We start from the raw sequence: 18548 nt of genomic DNA on the forward strand, positions 1-18548 counted from the left end.
GACACTGATCACTTAAAAACACTGTTGTCCGTACTTAAAGTGCACCATAGGTTTGCAAGAAGCTTAGATTTCCTGGGATCAGCCCTTAAGGTAGTTGCAGGCACACCTGATGCCGATGATTTACTAAAAATTAAGATTACAGAGGCCCAACTTGTAGAATCAAACTCCAGGCAAATAGCAATAAACTCAAAGACACAGAAACAAATAAACAAACTAACTGACACTATAAATAAAATTATTAAAGCTCAAAGGAGAGATTTGGTTGACACACCACACTTATTTGAAGAGTTGTTAGCAAGAAATAGGATATTAAGCACTGAAATTCAAAATCTAATTCTCACAATTACTCTAGCCAGATCTAATATTGCAAACCCAACAATTCTCGATCATGCCGATCTAAATTCTTTCTTCGAACAAGATATCCCAATAGTCAGTCTGTTAGAAGCCTCTAAGATTAAAATCCTACAGTCCGATAATATCATACATATACTAATAGCCTACCCAAGAGTTAAATTCAGGTGTAAGAAGGTTGCCATCTACCCTGTATCCCACCAACAAGTAATACTACGCCTCGAAGAAGACACACTGGCAGAATGCGAAGATGACACATTTGCGGACACCGGCTGTATTGAAACAACGCACAACACCTTCTGTGAGCGCTCTCTAAAGGAAACTTGTGCGCGCTCACTCCACGCGGGAAACACTGCTCATTGCCATACTCAACCCAGTCACCTGAACACCATAACAACTGTGGATGATGGCATTGTAATTATCAATGAAGCAATGGTCCGCATCAGAACTGATGATGGAGCAGAGGTGTCCACCACAGGCACACATCTGGGCACAGCTAACCACGGGCACAGCTAAGTTAAGTAAAATACAATTCTGCCCTAGCAACTAAGTAGCTTGCGCGAAAATGCTGATGCGCCAGTTTGAGTTCAATGCTCTACGCAAAGAACGGCCAGCAGCGGTAAGCGAACACTTCCTATTTGGAGTGCCGCGCCGCGCTGCACAAAAATGCTGAGTCGGCTTGCCGACCATGAGTTTGTGGCGTGATACATTTCAACGGTTCTAGGAGAAGAATATTGTACTTTAGTTTTAGTTTTGAAAAAGATCTTGAAGCCTACGCTCAGATAATAAACATTGCTCCGGCACAAGCCGTAATTGACTTTGATATTATTTTGATATAATTGCTGAGCCACAAGGCCAGTGATTGGGAGCAGTAATCTCCCCAACGTAATCGTCATACCTAATTAACTGCAGTTCATCTGTAAAACCGACTGGACGGCAACAGACGCTGCCGCCATCACATCTAACACACGAAGACACTCTACCCGTGCCTTCTAGGAATTACATCCAGCGTAACGTTCGGTGACAAGATACTGGGACTTCGCGGGATTACATAAACTAAATATAATTTGTACAGTGATGCGTCGACGTCGCAAGGGTTTTACAAGCGGCGCAACACAAACACATACATGCTTACTTGATCTTGCCGAAGGAAACCGTATCACTGTGAACAAACTTTAATTTTATTTTTTTTTTATTATTATTATTTTTTTTTTTTAGTGTATTTATTTGTAAAATAAATTTGCGTTCATCTAAATTGATAAGTGAAAACGATCCCGGTGCCTTAACAGCGATTGTTGTACACATATTCGGTCGTTAATCACACAACTCACATTTATTTTTATAAACCACTGTGCGGAAGATCCCGTTGTCTTAACACATTCACTTCTTGCGCAGCGAGTTCTGGTCACAACGAAGTCTAATATTCGACTGATCTAACTCTTTTTACACTCAGCGACGGCAGTCTATCGCCAAGACAAAACGGTTGTTCTCAGAACTACAGAACTCCAACAACCATTCGCAATGCAAATATAGGCTGATGCAATATTACCATAGTGATGAAATTACTATTCTCAAAGAAACTCAATATATAAAGCAATTTCATAAAATTCACCTCGGCGTTGGCTGCCGATTTCATTAAAATCGAGAGCTTTTAGCAAATCTTGATGCCGTCCATATGCAGTTTTAATTTAGTCTATTAGATGCAAGGGCAAATCTAAATCAATTAAATCGACTAAACCAATTTTATCCACAACGACTTCACTGGCAATAACATTAAGCCGGTCAAAATAAACCTCGGTTTTGCGTTTAAGAAACGCTATCTTTTCAGAAACCGATGAAAAGCTAGGCACATCAGCAATAGACATGTTATTATTGTAAAACTACGTCTTAGATTTACACAAAATCAATTTTTAATTATTCGGACGCAAACTTCTTCGACAGACTGTATATGTATTATTTGTATGTTTGTCCGAAGTTATGCACAGTCAAAAAGCAAAGAGATAAGACAAACTGGGTCCGAAGTAACGGAATCGCCTGTTTAACAATTGTCGGTCTGCAAACGTTTATTCTGTTGACGATTAACACTGACTTGTTGTTATTATTGCACTTCAGGCCAGAAAATTCCTTTATTTTGTATTAGATTTTGTTTAAATCCACTGCACAACAATATCACCAATGTCTGCGCTGCCAGCTTTTTGGCAGCCTAATTTTCCAATAAAAACTCAGCATTAATTTGGGAAATGTTATAAATGTTATTTCTTGTGAATTTGCGCTTAGAATAACGGCGACAACAACAAAGGCATTTGTCTGCGAAAAAATTCGCCGACAACAATGCTTAGCGATCAAGAATCATATAGTGAGTGCCAAAAAAAAAAACGACCGCCGCTGCCGGCTGATATGATTGCATGGAAAAATCGAAAAAGAGCTGTTGATGCTGCGGCTGCGTCCTTACATTATAATAGGCATAGAAATAACATTGTTTAGTATTAAGTACCTACGGAATTCGAGATTTTGCTGTTAAGAAGTCATAAGGAGTTGGCTGCTGTCGACACTAATATATAATATTGTCAGCTTGACTGATTCTAATGAAATTTTGTGTGCAAAATTGGCCATGTCTGAGAATAAGAAAATACATATATATTTTCCATTTCCAAAATTTTAAGAAAAATTCTTTTTCCTAACTTGCAATTACTTGATTTGCAATTAGTGTCAATTAGTATTGCAATGTATTTTCTTAATTCAATTTTATCTATCCGTGTTTGACTACATTCTGATATGCCAAAAAGACTAGATAGGGCAAGCTTGAGTCGTCAAAAATTCAATTCTACAGTCAAGCGAGATATACAAACAGGAAGGCCTGGCGGACAAATCGTAGAGAACAATGGTTGAATGAACGTACGAAACAAAGTCAAGAACGAAACATAGTAAACATATATAGAACAGTTAATCAACAACGCCAAGAAAATTTTCGGTAATAATTAAATATCTTATTTCGACTAGCATTGGTGGTGCAACTCAAGTCTGAAGCCCAGATCTAAAATTACTTTTCAATGAATATAGTAAATTAATTCTACTTTAAATTCTTATTTAGTAAACCTTTAACTCTTCTGATAAGGATAACTTATAGCTAAGGTTGCTGCCTACAATCACTTCTATTTTGAAGAAAATTTCGCCATTCATATATACATACTTTTAGTTTCATACGTCACTGCTTGGCGCATGCTCAAATAAATTATTATGTGAAATTGTATGTAATTCGAATTACATACTTTCAATATTGAACGAACTTGGTTCGTTTTACTTAAAATAAGGTATGAGTTGTAACAGAGTTAGCAATTTAGTGTTAATTGCTTCTATTTTGCAACAGTAAATAAAATAATTCCCAAATATCCTTATTATATTATTTTATCCACACTTTATATAATCCAATAGGAATGGATAAGCTTCATGATTATCAGGGGATAGCAGGTCGATTTCATCAATGGAGAGACAACATTAAAGAATTTTACAAGGAATTCCAGGAAAAAAATTCAACAAATTTAATTGATACAGTCAAAAGACAGCTTAAAGGAAACGAGAGTGCCAATAAAGACTTTAGCCATGTATTTAGGTAAGATTATAATCTGCGTCCTTACTGTGCTAGTCCTACTTGATCAGTAGTATTGGTAGTCTTTGAGCCAAAAACATTTTGAAGAGATAAAATCAATAGCCCTTACTCATACAAAATTTTGACATTTTTTGCTTTTACACTTTTAAGACGACAAGCGATTTCACACTGAGCTTTATAAATACGCTATATCACATCTACTAATTCGGCTCGCTTCACCAGAAAATTGACGGGTGGACTAGGAACTTTTATTTACAACTTGAGAAGCAAAATCATTGAAAAGTATGAAACAGGCAGAATGTAGCCTTTCCCATCATATAAAGTATATATATTCTTGATCAGGGATCAACATCCGAGTCGATCTGGCCATGTCGGTCTGTCCGTCCGTCCGTCTGTCCATATGAACGCCTCAATCTCAAGAACTACAAAAGCTCGAATGTTGAGATTAAGCATGCAGCTTCCAGAGACAAAGGTGCAACGCAAGATTGTTTCCAAATATTGACACGCCCACTTTACCGCCCAGAAACCGCCCAAAACTGTTTGAAAAAACTTACTTCCATAATCGGATATCTGATAATCGGAGAACTCGACTATAGCATTTTATCACATTTTGATTGGATATTATAAATAGTTTTCGGTTATTAGATTTATACTTCAATCTGTATCAATGAGACAGCGGCATAATTTAGTAATCACTTTAAGTTTCTTGCGAGGCTATTATCTTAACATTTTCAAAAGTGCCCATAGGGCACGTTTTTGGGGAATACTAGTACTCTGTGTACTCTAGTACTAGGTACCCTATCCTTGATTAGTTTAATAAATACAAGGATAACACACTTTTGAAAAATGTGATATTTTTCATTATTTTATTAGTCTTCTAAATTTGTATCGATTTGACAAAAATCTTTTTGCCACGCCCACTCTGCCGCCCACAAACCTAAAACTGTCACACCCACACTTTTGAAAAATTAAACAATTTTTTTTTTCATTTTATTTATTTTTCTCGCAATTTTCAGACAATTATGAAATTTCCCGTTTGCACTTTCACTAGCTGAGTAACGGGTATCTGATCTGTCTTCCATTTCTACAAGCCGCCCAAAACTGTCACACCCACACTTTTGAAAAAATATTAATTTTTAAAACAAATTTATATTTTTTGCGATTTCCACCGATATTCCAGAAAATTAAGAAACTTCTCGTTCGCACTTCCACTAGCTGAGTAATGGGTATCTTTTACCCGTCAGTCCATCCGTATCCACGCTATAAGGTTGAGATTAAGCATGCAGTTTCCAGAGACGTACTCGTTTTGATATTTTTTCAGTTTTTTGTATTTGTCTTGTAAATTTCTATCGGTTTGCTAAAAAACTGTTTGCACTCTAAATCCTATAAACTTTTGAAAAATTTGTACATTTTTTAAATTATTTATTATCATTTTCTCAAAATTTCTATAGATATGCCAAAAACTGTAAACTACCACTAGCTGGGTAACGGGTACTCGCCCAAAAAATGTTGAAATTTTGCACTTTCACTAGCTGAGGAACAAGTATCTGATAGTCAGGAAAATCGAATATAGCGTTGTCTCTTGCTTAAACTTGCCGTTGTGATTTAGAACTTCACGCTTTTCGACCTTTTTTGTTCTAAAGCTTTTTAAAGTTTTTGAATTGACTTTTAAACTTAGCTTTACGTTTCATTTCTTTTTCAATTTTAGTATATTCAAGATCGTGTGCATCGCTGTTTTTATCAATTGGATCTATCTTCTTCTTCTTTTGTTTTTGCGCATTTTTACTTGGTTAAATACCACACAAAATTATATGTACTGGATTTTTTCCTGTGGCATCATGCGTAATTTCGTGGCTGGTTTTTAAGATATTCAATAATTTTTTTTCAGGATCTGTATAAAAAATTTTCTCCGTTATTTGGTAATTGTTTTATAAACTTTTTCTCGTACGCGTTAACGCTGAGAAGTGCTCTATGCAGTCTCAAGCTCACAACAATCAGCAGCTCCAATGCCTGTTCTCCTACATACACCGGCTGCACAACCGCGGCTACTAGCATTTGCTCAACGGCCCCTAATGACGATGACCTGCCCCATACTTTCATAAGCCATATAAAGCAAAGTGCATCTTTTAAGCTCATTTTCTATTGAGTATTGGTTCCGCAACCTACAACATTCGCACCTCAGCCGACTTGGATAGTTTTCGAAAAGCTGTAAAAGAGCTCAATAAGTTAGCTGTCCATTCAATCATCATAAACTTAAAGAAGAAAATACCTTCAAAGTAGCGATTAAAGTATTATTAGTTCACATACAAAAAAAAGCATTTAGTGCTCACCTCTTAATGTCTAATGCCCAAAAAAGCTGACTGAAAAAACATTCAGATTAACAAGAATGATATTGAAGCAATAATAAACTTAAAAATCAGACAATTTGTTCTATATTCATCTAAATCAATCTTAAGATAACTTAACTTGACAGATACAGAGTCACAGTTGATCGTGCTACACGTAGAGAACAGTTTCTACAATGTCAAATATACCAAATTTTTTGACACTCAATGAATTATTACGCCCAAGACCCCATTTGTGGCAAATGTTGTAGTTCCCCATATGACCTCGGCCTTGTGCTTCAGCGATGTATTCTTGTGTGTAAATGGTAGTGGTGATCATGCCATGAAAAACTAAAACCAAGATCTAGGCTACTGTTTACTAATAGTCCTTCCACATACAAACTTCCTCAACGTTCCCCAAGCGGATTCATTCCAGCTGGAGGAGTCAATCTAGTGCTTGTGCGACTGTCCAACGTCTGACAATAACCTTAATATTTCAATATTTAGGCCATGCGAGAATGGACCAGCTTTCTAAATTTTTTTTTTTTTTTGAGGGGGTGGGGGCGTTGTTGGCGTTGACGACACGCCCACTTTGCCAAAATAATTGTTAAGGCGTGTATAAGACTAGAAAAAAAATTATCATCGTATCTTAAATAGTTTACGAGATATTAATTTATGCCAACAATTTATGCCCTTCTCAAGAAACAGGCAAGATTGGGAGTGGACAGAAGCCCACCAAGACGCAATCGGTGCCGGGAGCATCGGGACCCCATTCGGAGGGATCGCGAGGTGGCCGCTGCACCTTTAACAATATATATATATTTACGAATTCAGACCGAGGGCTTGATAAAAAAAACACGATTGAGTTTTATATTTTATTAAACCTTTTTATTAATTCCATTTATGGAAAGAACTAGAGCCATTTGATTATCACGAAATTGGAAAGTTAAATTGGCTTAAGCGGTGTTATCGCGGTTGATAACGTACTCAGTACTGAACTCCTGCATGGAGGCATGCTTGCTGTTTTATAGGCAATTTGGGGAAGCCAAAGAGCAAAGTTTTAAGAGAGTTGGGTTGTAAACCTCTATTTTCCTGTTGGAAGAGAGTCTTCTGGAGAATAGGGGTAATTGGAGAATCCTGGGACAAGTGCGTAGGCGTAGGCGCCGATCGCGAAAGTTTATTATTTCAGTTGGCTCGCCAAGTGGTCGAATGCAAATGATTAGGGGACGAGAGTCTGTGTTTATAAAGGCGGCAAGTGTCTATGTTTATGATAAGGCGACAAATGTCTATGTTTATGATTTGCGATCTGTGAGAAAGGGTGGCTTTGGAACATGACGCGGTGTCCAAGGTTAATCGAAGGGCTCTCGTTCTTTGATTACATTTTGTGCTTAGACTTAGATATTTTGTGTTTATACATTAATGTGTGTATATGAGCTTATACTAGTGTATGTTGCTTATAATTATCTTATGGGGAGTTGTGGGTGTAATAATGGATATGTTACTTTCCCATCCTTAAGAAAAACCTGTCCTCAGGCGCTTATTTTAGGGTACAATACAGGGGTATTTACCTGGGGTACAACGTTTTCTGTTTCAGGGTGTATAATAGTTTCGTTTTCTGGGGTTTGATTTTTGAATTTTACAATTAATTTTTGGGGTATAGTTTTATATTTATAAATAAAGTACAATGCAACAATTATAACTAGTATGATTAATGCTGTAAGTGTTATTATTTGAAAGATATTATTCGTCTGATTGTGTTGTTCGATTATTTCTTTTGTGTGAATGTATTCTAGTGGTTCAAGTTTTGTTACGTTATTATTTACATAGATAGTTTGAGTGTAATCTAACATTGTGTTGCTAATTAATATATCTTCTAATTGAACGGAACAATTAAATGTTTTTATCATATTGTTACCTTCTATTGTAAATTCTCTATTAATTATATTAGGTTCTACATATTTTATTTCAAAATCAGAATGTGTTTTACTGTATCTACATTGTGTTGAGAGTTGGTTTAGTATACCTGTTATACATTTATTTATGACCAAGCTTTGGGAACTTGCTGTGTAAGTTTGATTATTGTGCAAAAAATATTTGTCATGTATTGTTTCAGTCAGTATGTTACTGTTTTCGTCTGGGTATGGTATTATTTCAAAAACTGGTGTTTTAATTATTTCTCTCGGAATGTGGGATATTATCAGAATTTCGTTCGTATCAGATTTAAGCCAAGCAGAAGTTTTGATATTAAGAATTTTTTCAGAATTGACGTGTGTTAATGAATCGTGTTTCAAAAGTTTTGGGTTAAAGATACCTAAGCGTGTCAGTTGCAAACCAAGTTCTATGTCTTCTATGTATTCAGTGAATTGTTGTAGGTAGAAAATTACTAAGGCTAACATTTGTTTTCCTTCAAGGTTACTATTTAGATGATTGGTCAATTCAATTCCTTTATTAATGGCTTCTATTACGTGGTTGAGTTCGCTTACTTGTACATTATTTTTAGAGATGTCACCTATTTGTTGTTGTAATTCTTCTTTATCTTCTTGATTTAAGGTGCCGAATAAGTATTTGTACATTGTTCCTATAAAATTAGCGAGACCGCGTTTACTACGTTTTGCAATTCTTATACCGTTCATTTCTCTGTTAAGTTTTTCTGTTAGATACTGAATTTGTGGTAGAGTTTCAAAGATTTGAGCATGCTTGATAAGTTCTTCATAAGTGTTTTCAGTTTTAGTTAAATTAACAGATAAGTAGTGATATTCATAGTTTATTGATAAATCTAATTATCCGGTTTGAAAGATTAGGTAACCGTTTTTGGCCTGGATAGGTGTTACTTCTAAGTATTGTGTGTTAATTGTCGATAGGAGGCATAACATGAGTATCATGCTCGGGAGTAGGCCTGGAATTATCGTTATTATATTTACTTTTATTAATTTTCTTTTTCTTTTTAAACTTAGATTTATAGTGTATTATTTTTCTACCTCTATTTGTTTCCTCAAAATGTTTTTCGTCTATTTGTCTTAAATTTCCTGTCTTTTTGAATGGGTTAGTCGTTTTTGATCTAACTAGAGGGGATTCTCTGAAATTGGTGTCTATACAAAAGCCTTGTCTAGTTTCATTGAGTTTGTTAATTTTGTTCACTTTATTTTCTTGTGTGTTATAGCAAGGGGTTCCTGCAAAAATAAAAATGTCTGCTGGTGTTCGACCAGTTGTGTTGTGTTTTGTTTTGTGATTGTATACGTAAAGTATTTTCTCGAATTTTGTGAATTGGTTTTCGGGTTCATTTTCGCTTGATATTATTCTTAATTTTTCATTAACGGTTTTATGAAATCTCTCGATGTCAGAAATTCCATTTTTACTTGTTTTTATATTTAAGGTTACTCCTTCTGAATCTAACCAGAGTTTAAGTGCGACGCACATGAAAGCGGAGTCTTTGTCGGCATTTATTTCTATGGGTTTACCCATGTCGTTGAATATACGTAAAATAGCTCTTTTAGCTTCAAGCCAGTCTCTACTATTTACTTCTATCAGGGAGGCGTATTTAGAATAAATGTCAATACATGATAGGAATTGTTTATTGTTTATTAAGTAGAAATCCATGACATATTTGTCTCCGGGGTTAAAGGTTTCTGGGGTTGTTTCGATAGTTAATTTTGTGTTTCTGTGTTCGGTTTTAGCGATGTTACAGATTTCACATTCATTTATGATGTTTTGGATAAGCTTTTGGTAATCGGGGTAATAATAAAGTTCTTTGAACTGAAGTGTTAGTTTTTCTATGCCAGGGTGTAAATATTCTTTATGTGTTTTAAGAATGATTTCTTTGAATTGGACATATGTTTGAATGTCTATTAGTTTGTTACTGCTTTTCATGGTTTTAGTGAAATTGTCGGGACTTATGATTTGAATATAAGCATTTTGAAATATCTGAAAGTCGATTTCATTAGGGAAGTAAATAACACTTTTCTTATTACAGAAGTATTCTTTAATTAAGTCTTTAGCAAGGGTGTCGGTCATTTCTTTATAACTGATTTTTATTCTAGTTTTGTGGAAATATTTTATTATCTGGACGTCGTCAAAATTGTCTTTTATGAATTCGAATTGTCTGTTATAATAATTAAGGGGCCTTTCTGTTATTGGAATGTGATTTTGGTTATCTTCTGATGCACTATGTATAGTAGCTGCTGTGGGAAGGGAGATTGGATCATCTTCTCCTAGGAAGTTTTCTTGAATTTGAATTCTGGATAGAGCATCCGCGACATGATTTTCTTTACCAGGTAGGTATTGGATATTATAATCGTATTCGTTAAGTTTTATCTTCCATCTCTGTAACTTCATGTTAGGGTCTTTTATATTGTTTAGCCATACAAGTGGCCTATGATCGCTTAATATGTCGAATTTTCTACCGAATAGGTAAGATCTAAAATATTTTGTTGCCCATACTATAGCTAATAGTTCTTTTTCTATTGCTGAATAGTTAAGTTCGTGTTCGTTTAGAGTTCTGCTTGCATAACAAATAGGTTTGTGTTCTTGAGATAATACTGCGCCTATAGCTATATTACTTGCGTCTGTCGTTAATGAGAATTTCTTTTCGAAGTTAGGATATATTAGGATCGGATCGGACGTAATGAGTACTTTAAGTTTCTCGAAGGCGGACATGTAGTCATTATCTTTTGTGTTAATTGTTGCTCCTTTTTTCAATTTAAGTGTCATGGGTTTTGCTATTTTTGCAAAATTGGGAATGAACTTACGGTAGAATCCGCAGAGTCCAAGGAAAGATTTTATTCCTTTTGTAGTTTTTGGGATAGGAAAGTTAACAATTGCATTTATTTTGTTAGGGTTTGGTTTTATACCGTCTGTCGTGATAATGTGACCGAGAAATTCTGTTTCTTTCTTTAGAAATTCACATTTATCAAGTTGCAATTTTAGATTTGCTGATCGTAGCTTATCAAATACCCTTTTCAATGACATTATGTGTTCCTCTAGTGAAGTGGAGTAAACGATATCATTTAAGTAGACTAAACAATCCTTATAGATTAAATCTTCTAGAAGGTTATTCATGCAACGTTGAAAGGTTGCTGGTGCATTTTTCAAACCGAAAGGCATACGAGTATATTCGTAATGTCCATGTTTTGTTGAGAATGCGGTTTTGGGTATTGACTGTTGGTCCATTTGAATTTGATGGAAACCTTTAGCTAGATCAATGGTTGTGAAGTATTGACAGCGTCCAAGCTTGTCTAATATTTCGTCCATTACAGGAATAGGGAATTTGTCGTCAATGGTTATTTCATTGAGGCTACGATAGTCTATGACTAATCGAAATTTTGGTTTGCCAGAAGCATCGTTTTTCTTTGGGACAATCCAAATTGGAGGGATTTAGATTTCATAATTATTTTTTGTTCTATCATTTCATTGATTTGTTTATTAACTTCATGGTCAAATGCTTGGGGGTATATATTATGGTTTTTTGTAGATAGGGTCTTCGTGCTTTGTGTGAATAGAGTGTTTAATCGTACTTGTGAAGGTCAAATTTTCACCTTCTTTGTACTGAATATCACTGTATTCGAGCAAAACGTGTGAAAGTTGTTCCCTTTCTTCCGTATTTAGATGTTCTAATCTGAATACGTTGGATTCTCTTAACTCGTCGTTTAAAGCGTAGTTAGAGGATGTTACTAGAAGGGCTTCTTCTATGTAAGGGGTAATAAGAGGGTTTTCCTCAGATTCAGAAGATTTGGGACACTCATTGGTAGTCTTGGATTCTTCTGGATTGGATGGCTTTGGCTCATCTGGTTTTAAGTGGGGTTTCCGCTTAATTTTACGGAGGGATTTTTCCTTTTTTGGGGTATGTAGAGGGGTTTCCTCTAGGTTAGATGACTTGGGGTACTCATTGGTGACTTTTGACTCATCTTTTTGGATGTGATCGTACCACATTTTAAATGGGTAGCCAATTATGTTGACTGTTTGTGTTGAATAGTTAATTTGAGTGTTGGTTGACTCTAAATAGTTTCTGCCTAATAGTAGATCATATTTTTCTGAGAAATTGTGAATAAAGAATGTTTGTTTAGTCGGACAAAGTTTGCTTGAATGCAATGAAACGCTTTGATTCAATACTATAGTACCATTTATAGTGTGGACTTTCATTTTAGAATATTTTATTGGGAAATTAAAGAAATTTTGTTTCATAATATTGATAGACGAACCAGTGTCTACTAGGCATTTGAGAGTAATATTATTTAATTTAATTTTTAGGAATGGATTACCTACTCCTCTGGATCGCTTTCTGATTCCGAGGCTGGTTGAAGAAAATTTTCGCTTGTGTCCATTTTGTATTGGTCACTAGCACTGCCGTTTGGTGGGTTTGGAGGGTTTGGTGCCTTACTATTTTGTTGTGGGTAATTTAAAGGGTTCTGGGCTCTACCCTGATTTAGCTTTTGCTTAAATTCATGCATAACCTGCTGGTTTGATACAATAGGTTTTGAATTATTGTTGGGATTTGATTTATTTGTGTTGTGCATAACATAATTCGCGAAATTTTGATAATTTCCTTTATTCTTAGAAGTTTAGGGTGGATTTGTGTTAGGATTAAGTTATTTTGGTGTTTCGTTCGGTCATTGAAGGTTATTTCGTATACACCTTCTTGTTGTGCTATTTGTTTGAGCTTAGATACTGTCGTTATGTCATGTCTAGCAAGGGTCATAAATAACCTATCGGGCAATTTTCTCATAATCACATCTTTAACTGTGTTGTTTAATGCATTTGTGTATAATAAGGTGTTGTTAACGTTATTTTCTAACATAAGCTTATTTGATATTGTGAATGATTTGGTTTCTAATTCTTCGACGAACTTACGGATACTTCCGTTGAAGGGTGTATTGTAGAGGCGACGGAGTAATTCTTCACATGGTGTTTGTGTTTTATATTCGCTGATGAGTGCGTTCATTAGAGTGGGCCAGGTTGTTGCTCCAGATAATTGTGACACTCGTTGGGCATCTCCTGCAAGCTGCATCTCTATTGCGCTGAAGAATACATGTTTTTGTCTGGGGTCCGTTGTTGGATACAGTTGGAGTATGAACTCTATCCTTCGTATAAAGGCACTGAGCTCTTGGGTGTCTCCACTGAATGAAGGTATTTGCCTAATTTGATTTAAGGCTTGATTCAAGTGGGATTCTGATAATAGTTGGATTTGTTCGGTTGCCATGGTTGATTTTTGTTTCTGTAGAGTCTTGGTTTTTGTTTTTACACTTTTATTAATCGTATGCAGTAGGTTGACTATTGTGTGACAACCACCGATTATACGTAGTTCTTTTGCGGATAAATAGAGTTTTATTGTATTACGATTTACGTTCACTTAGCGCCGATTCGCGTGGTTCAATCATTAAAAGATACGCTTGGTCGTACAAGGATCTTTTGTCACTAGATTGATATTTGTAAACGAGTCGTACAACTTTTTCTTTTTATCCAACCGACCGCGCCATTTACGAATTCAGCCCGAGGGTTTGATAAAAAAAACACACGATTGAGTTTTATATTTTATTAAACCTTTTTATTAATTCCATTTATGGAAAGAACTAGAGCCATTTGATTATCACGAAATTGGAAAGTTAAATTGGCTTAAGCGGTGTTATCGCGGTTGATAACGTACTCAGTACTGAACTCCTGCATGGAGGCATGCTTGCTGTTTTATAGGCAATTTTGGGAAGCCAAAGAGCGAAGTTTTAAGAGAGTTGGGTTGTAAACCTCTATTTTCCTGTTGGAAGAGAGTCTTCTGGAGAATAGGGGTAATTGGAGAATCCTGGGACAAGTGCGTAGGCGTAGGCGCCGATCGCGAAAGTTTATTATTTCAGTTGGCTCGCCAAGTGGTCGAATGCAAATGATTAGGGGACGAGAGTCTGTGTTTATAAAGGCGGCAAGTGTCTATGTTTATGATAAGGCGACAAGTGTCTATGTTTATGATTTGCGATCTGTGAGAAAGGGTGGCTTTGGAACATGACGCGGTGTCCAAGGTTAATCGAAGGGCTCTCGTTCTTTGATTACATTTTGTGCTTAGACTTAGATATTTTGTGTTTATACATTAATGTGTGTATATGAGCTTATACTAGTGTATGTTGCTTATATTTATCTTATGGGGAGTTGTGGGCTAAGGCTAAGGATAGCTGTATCGTCCGCAAACGTGGATAGGTGACTATTTGTAGAAATGTCGGCTGTACAGATGAGGTATACCGTTGTACCAAGAATGCAGCTTTGGGGACTCCAGCCACAATTTTATTATAAGTGGAAGTATCAGTGTTGACCGCACAAACTTTCTGTCATAGAGGTATGATTTTAGAACTTTGTGTTTGCTTTTGGGTAAAACTGTTTTAACTTTAAACATTAGACCGTCAAACCAGACTCTGTCGAATGGGATAGGTCTAAGAATACGGCTATACAGTATTCTCGGTTTTCGAATGCAGTTCTTATTTCCGCTGTTATTCGATTCACGTTAATAGTACTGTGGCTTTCGCGAAAGACAAGTAAGATAAAGGAACTGTGCGGTCCTTACCAGGCTATGGAGTCATTGGATCGATCTCTACAATCGTTGTGGGAAGTAACCAAGTTTGGTGATGGCATTAAAGAGCTGGGTTGTGTAGCGAACTGCAGAATGTGGCAGCTCGATGATGATTTCCGGTGCTATGAGGTCGCAGCCGGGGGAGTTTTCGGGCTGATTGCCTTTAATTATTTTAGTTATTTCTTTTGGACGAAACGCAATTAAGGTGTGTTCCAGTGGCACTTCCTCAGCGGTATCTGACAGCAAACCGAATCTGTTGGTATTTGCATTATTGATCAAGGTAGTATTGTCACGTATATGGGCTTATTTTCTGCATAGGAATTTAACAATTTAACAAAATGACTTTGAAATTTCGTATAGAAAAGGCCAGCTGAACGTCGTCGCGGACGCACTTTACCAGAAACAAGCCACAGGATAAGAGCAGAGATGCAGGCGGAGGTGAAGCAGAAACAGAAATCCCGGACTATCTGGTGGAGGACAGTTGGTTATACTGACACATTTCACAGAGGTCAGGAAACGTGGATGTGGTGTCGTGAAAACTATGTGTACTGACCGGGGAGAGACAGCGCAGAGAACGAAGGTAATAACAACGGAAAACGAAGTGCAGCTTACAAAAGTTTCTGTAGGAGCTGGGGTGCAACACCAGCTCACGGCTCCATACATCATCCAAGAGAACCCAACGGAAAGGGCCAACAGGACCGTAAAAACAATGATCGATCAGAAGACGTGGGATGAAAACTGGTCGGAACTGCAGCTGGCACTGAATACGAGTGTAGCGGAGGCCACTGGATACTCGCCGGCATTCATCACGCAGGAAGAGAGCCAAGGCTGCCGAACGCTGTATTTGGGACAGGCAGGATCACACAAACGCCGGCAAAGAACGTGGAAAAACTGAAGGACATCTTCGAACTGGTGCGGAGGAACATGGAGAAGGCGGCGAAAGATCAGGCGCTATTATTACCTCCGGAGGCTACCCTGAAAACCCAAGTTGGGGCACACGGTGTGGGCAAAGACACTAGAATAATAAGATGCGTAGCGCCATACGATTTTTTTGCACACGATTTTTTCGGGCTGGCTCTAGAAGTGGCTCCAGGCTCTCTCGAATTTTTGCTCAAGAGCCAGAGAGAGAGAGCGCTCTAGAGCCAGCAGCTCTATTGTACGTATACAGCGACAGCCGAGCACTGTATGTGTGCACACGTATGCTCATATATTGTAAATTTGACAAAATATGCCCTTCACTTCACAAGTTTATGGACTTTCAATGTATATTAGTTGTACTCGATTGCCACCAAGTAAAAAACTCTAATTTTGCATTTCCCTAACATGATAATTATTTAAATAAATCATAGAAATAGTAATAGGTGAATACATGTACGTAATAATACCGAATTATTTAAATAAATTACTTTATACTAGAAAATATGTTGTTAGAGTATTCCGCTCGCGACGTGGAAAATATATTTGAAGTTAGTGATTTTTGGGTGCGCTGGTCGTGCCTCAAAAATTCAATTTTGCAATGCATAGGTTGCATATTATGTTTTTATTATATTTATTAGTACAAATTACTAGTAAACATACGCATGCATACATAATATGCATACTTCTGTAAATGATCAATTTTCAGTATTTGAAATGCAAATATTATTTTGTTGAATGTTTTTGTTATATTCTAATTTGATATTTGTAAAAACCGCGCAAAATACTGAAAATGTATTATTTACATAAGTATGCATATTTTTTTTACTTGTATACTAAGTAATTTGTACTAATAATAGTTTAAAAACTTTATATGCTACCTGTCTATTGCAAAATTGAATTCTTGAGGCAGGTCCAGCGCACCTAAGAATCACTAACTTCAAATATATGTTCCACGTCGCGAGCTGAATACTCTAACGACATATTTTCTAGTATAAAGTAATTTATTTAAATAATTCTGTATTATTATTCACCTATTACTATTTCTATGATTTATTTAAATAATTATCATGTTAAGGCAATGCAAAATTAGAGTTTTTATTGGTGGCAATCGAGTACAAATAATATAGATTGAAAGTCCATAAACTTGTGAAGTGAATTTACAATATATGAGCGCATTCGTGTGCACACATACAGTGATCGGCAGTCGCTGTATACGTACAAGAGAGCTGCTGGCTCTAGAGCGCTCTCTCTCTGGCTCTTGAACAAAAATTCGAAAGGGCCTGGAGCCAGCTCTAGAGCCAGCACGAATAAATCGTGTGCAAAAAAATCGTATGGCGTTACGCATCTTATTATTCTAGTGTCTTTGGAGCAGCGGTGGAGGAGTGTCCCCGCCGAGTGGCCGAGGATGCCGCTAGTCAGAGAGCGCGGGGCCGGAGAGACCGCTGGGCCAAATTGGTCGACCGCGACGGCCAGCGGTACCACCCAAAGATGGTCAGGGCGGGGCGGACAAACTGTTAAAAGCTGAATAAAGAGAACGGAAAACGAGAATCAATTCTTGAATTCACAGCACTACACTTGAAAAAAAAGGTGCGGGTGTCATCCGTAGAAGCCATGGTGGGTCACGAGGGGTAGTGCAACGAGCGCGGACCAGGCACATAGGCCTGCAAAACGACGCGAGGCTGCTCCGAGAAGGGACACTTTCAGCCACAAGTTGGTAACCTCTCGTTGACCTGCACCTTCTTGAGGCTGGAAAAGGCGGCAAAAAAGTTCGAGATGCGGCCTTGGAGCGTGGAGCGGTGTTGTCGAGGACGTCGCAGGACGACGAGGGATCGACGATGCCCAGCAGGACCGTAGGACTCCATATCGAGTGCTCTGGTAATAAAGCCGGCATAAGCCGAAAGCCCTGTCTTCTTCTTGGTCGGGAAATCACACAATTCATAAATTTAGTAGGACGAACAAATAAACCCTCTGAGCTAGTTCCTTACAAGATCCTGTACTAAAGATTACAAAAAGTCATTGCACATGGGCAATTCTCCTCTTACAGTATTTTATGAATACCATCGGCAGGCCTATGCCGTTTAAAACCACAACGCTTACGTCTGACAAACTAAGTGAGGCTGCTTTGCTTGCTGCACCGAGAAATACGCACTTCATCTTCCTCTTACAATATGGGCACTGCTCAGGCTAAAACGAAGAGGACGAAATCAATATGCCAGAACAGGAGATCCACGCATCCAACGAATTCACAATAGACTGGCCAACTGCCTGCATAAGGCCCTTAATCGAAGAAAGCAGGTTCAAATTGATAGCTTCCTTGATAATTTATGTACTGACGCGAGTGCAAATTACTCACTGTGGTGAATCACGAAACGGTGCAAAGCTCAGCCCATGGAAACAACAGAAGTAGAAACAACAGAACGTTTTACAACCTACGACAGTCTTCTGTCCGGAAAGTGTTGAAGAATATTTAAAATAGGCCTTTAAAATATGAGTACTTGCTAGTGTTGTAAAACTGGAAGATGTGAAAAAGTAATAGCCAAGCTTTCATTGAAGAAAAGTCCTGGAGACGACCTTCTTGACAATAGATCCTATAAAATAGTCTTCCACCATATCAATTGATTCCGAAATTTCAGTTTTGCTTCGGTATCCCTAACAACTGCATAGAGTGGTGAAGTTGAATGACTATAAAGTAGAACGCAGACTACACCTCGCTGGTATGTACAAATCGTCAACTAATTTAATTGCAGCTGGAGTTCTTTGCTTCGGGAATGCAAACTACCTACGCTGACGATACTATTGTGGTGACGCA

General features: G+C 37.2%; 1 protein-coding gene across 1 annotated transcript in view; it reads left to right on the top strand.

Moving 5' to 3' along the window:
• The first annotated feature begins 2318 nt into the window (after positions 1–2318).
• The window catches only part of LOC26527115 (proton-associated sugar transporter A), a 185678-nt gene continuing 169448 nt past the window's right edge, over positions 2319–18548 (top strand). Inside the window, exons 1-2 of the mRNA XM_026983516.1 lie at positions 2319–2707; positions 3784–3961. Coding sequence (XP_026839317.1) covers positions 2683–2707; positions 3784–3961 — 203 coding nt within the window. The 5' untranslated portion in view covers positions 2319–2682. The remainder of the gene's footprint in view (positions 2708–3783; positions 3962–18548) is intronic.

Source organism: Drosophila erecta, unplaced genomic scaffold, assembly GCF_003286155.1.
Source record: "Drosophila erecta strain 14021-0224.00,06,07 unplaced genomic scaffold, DereRS2 tig00000305-arrow-arrow-pilon, whole genome shotgun sequence".
NCBI classification, from domain to species: Eukaryota; Metazoa; Arthropoda; class Insecta; order Diptera; family Drosophilidae; genus Drosophila; species Drosophila erecta.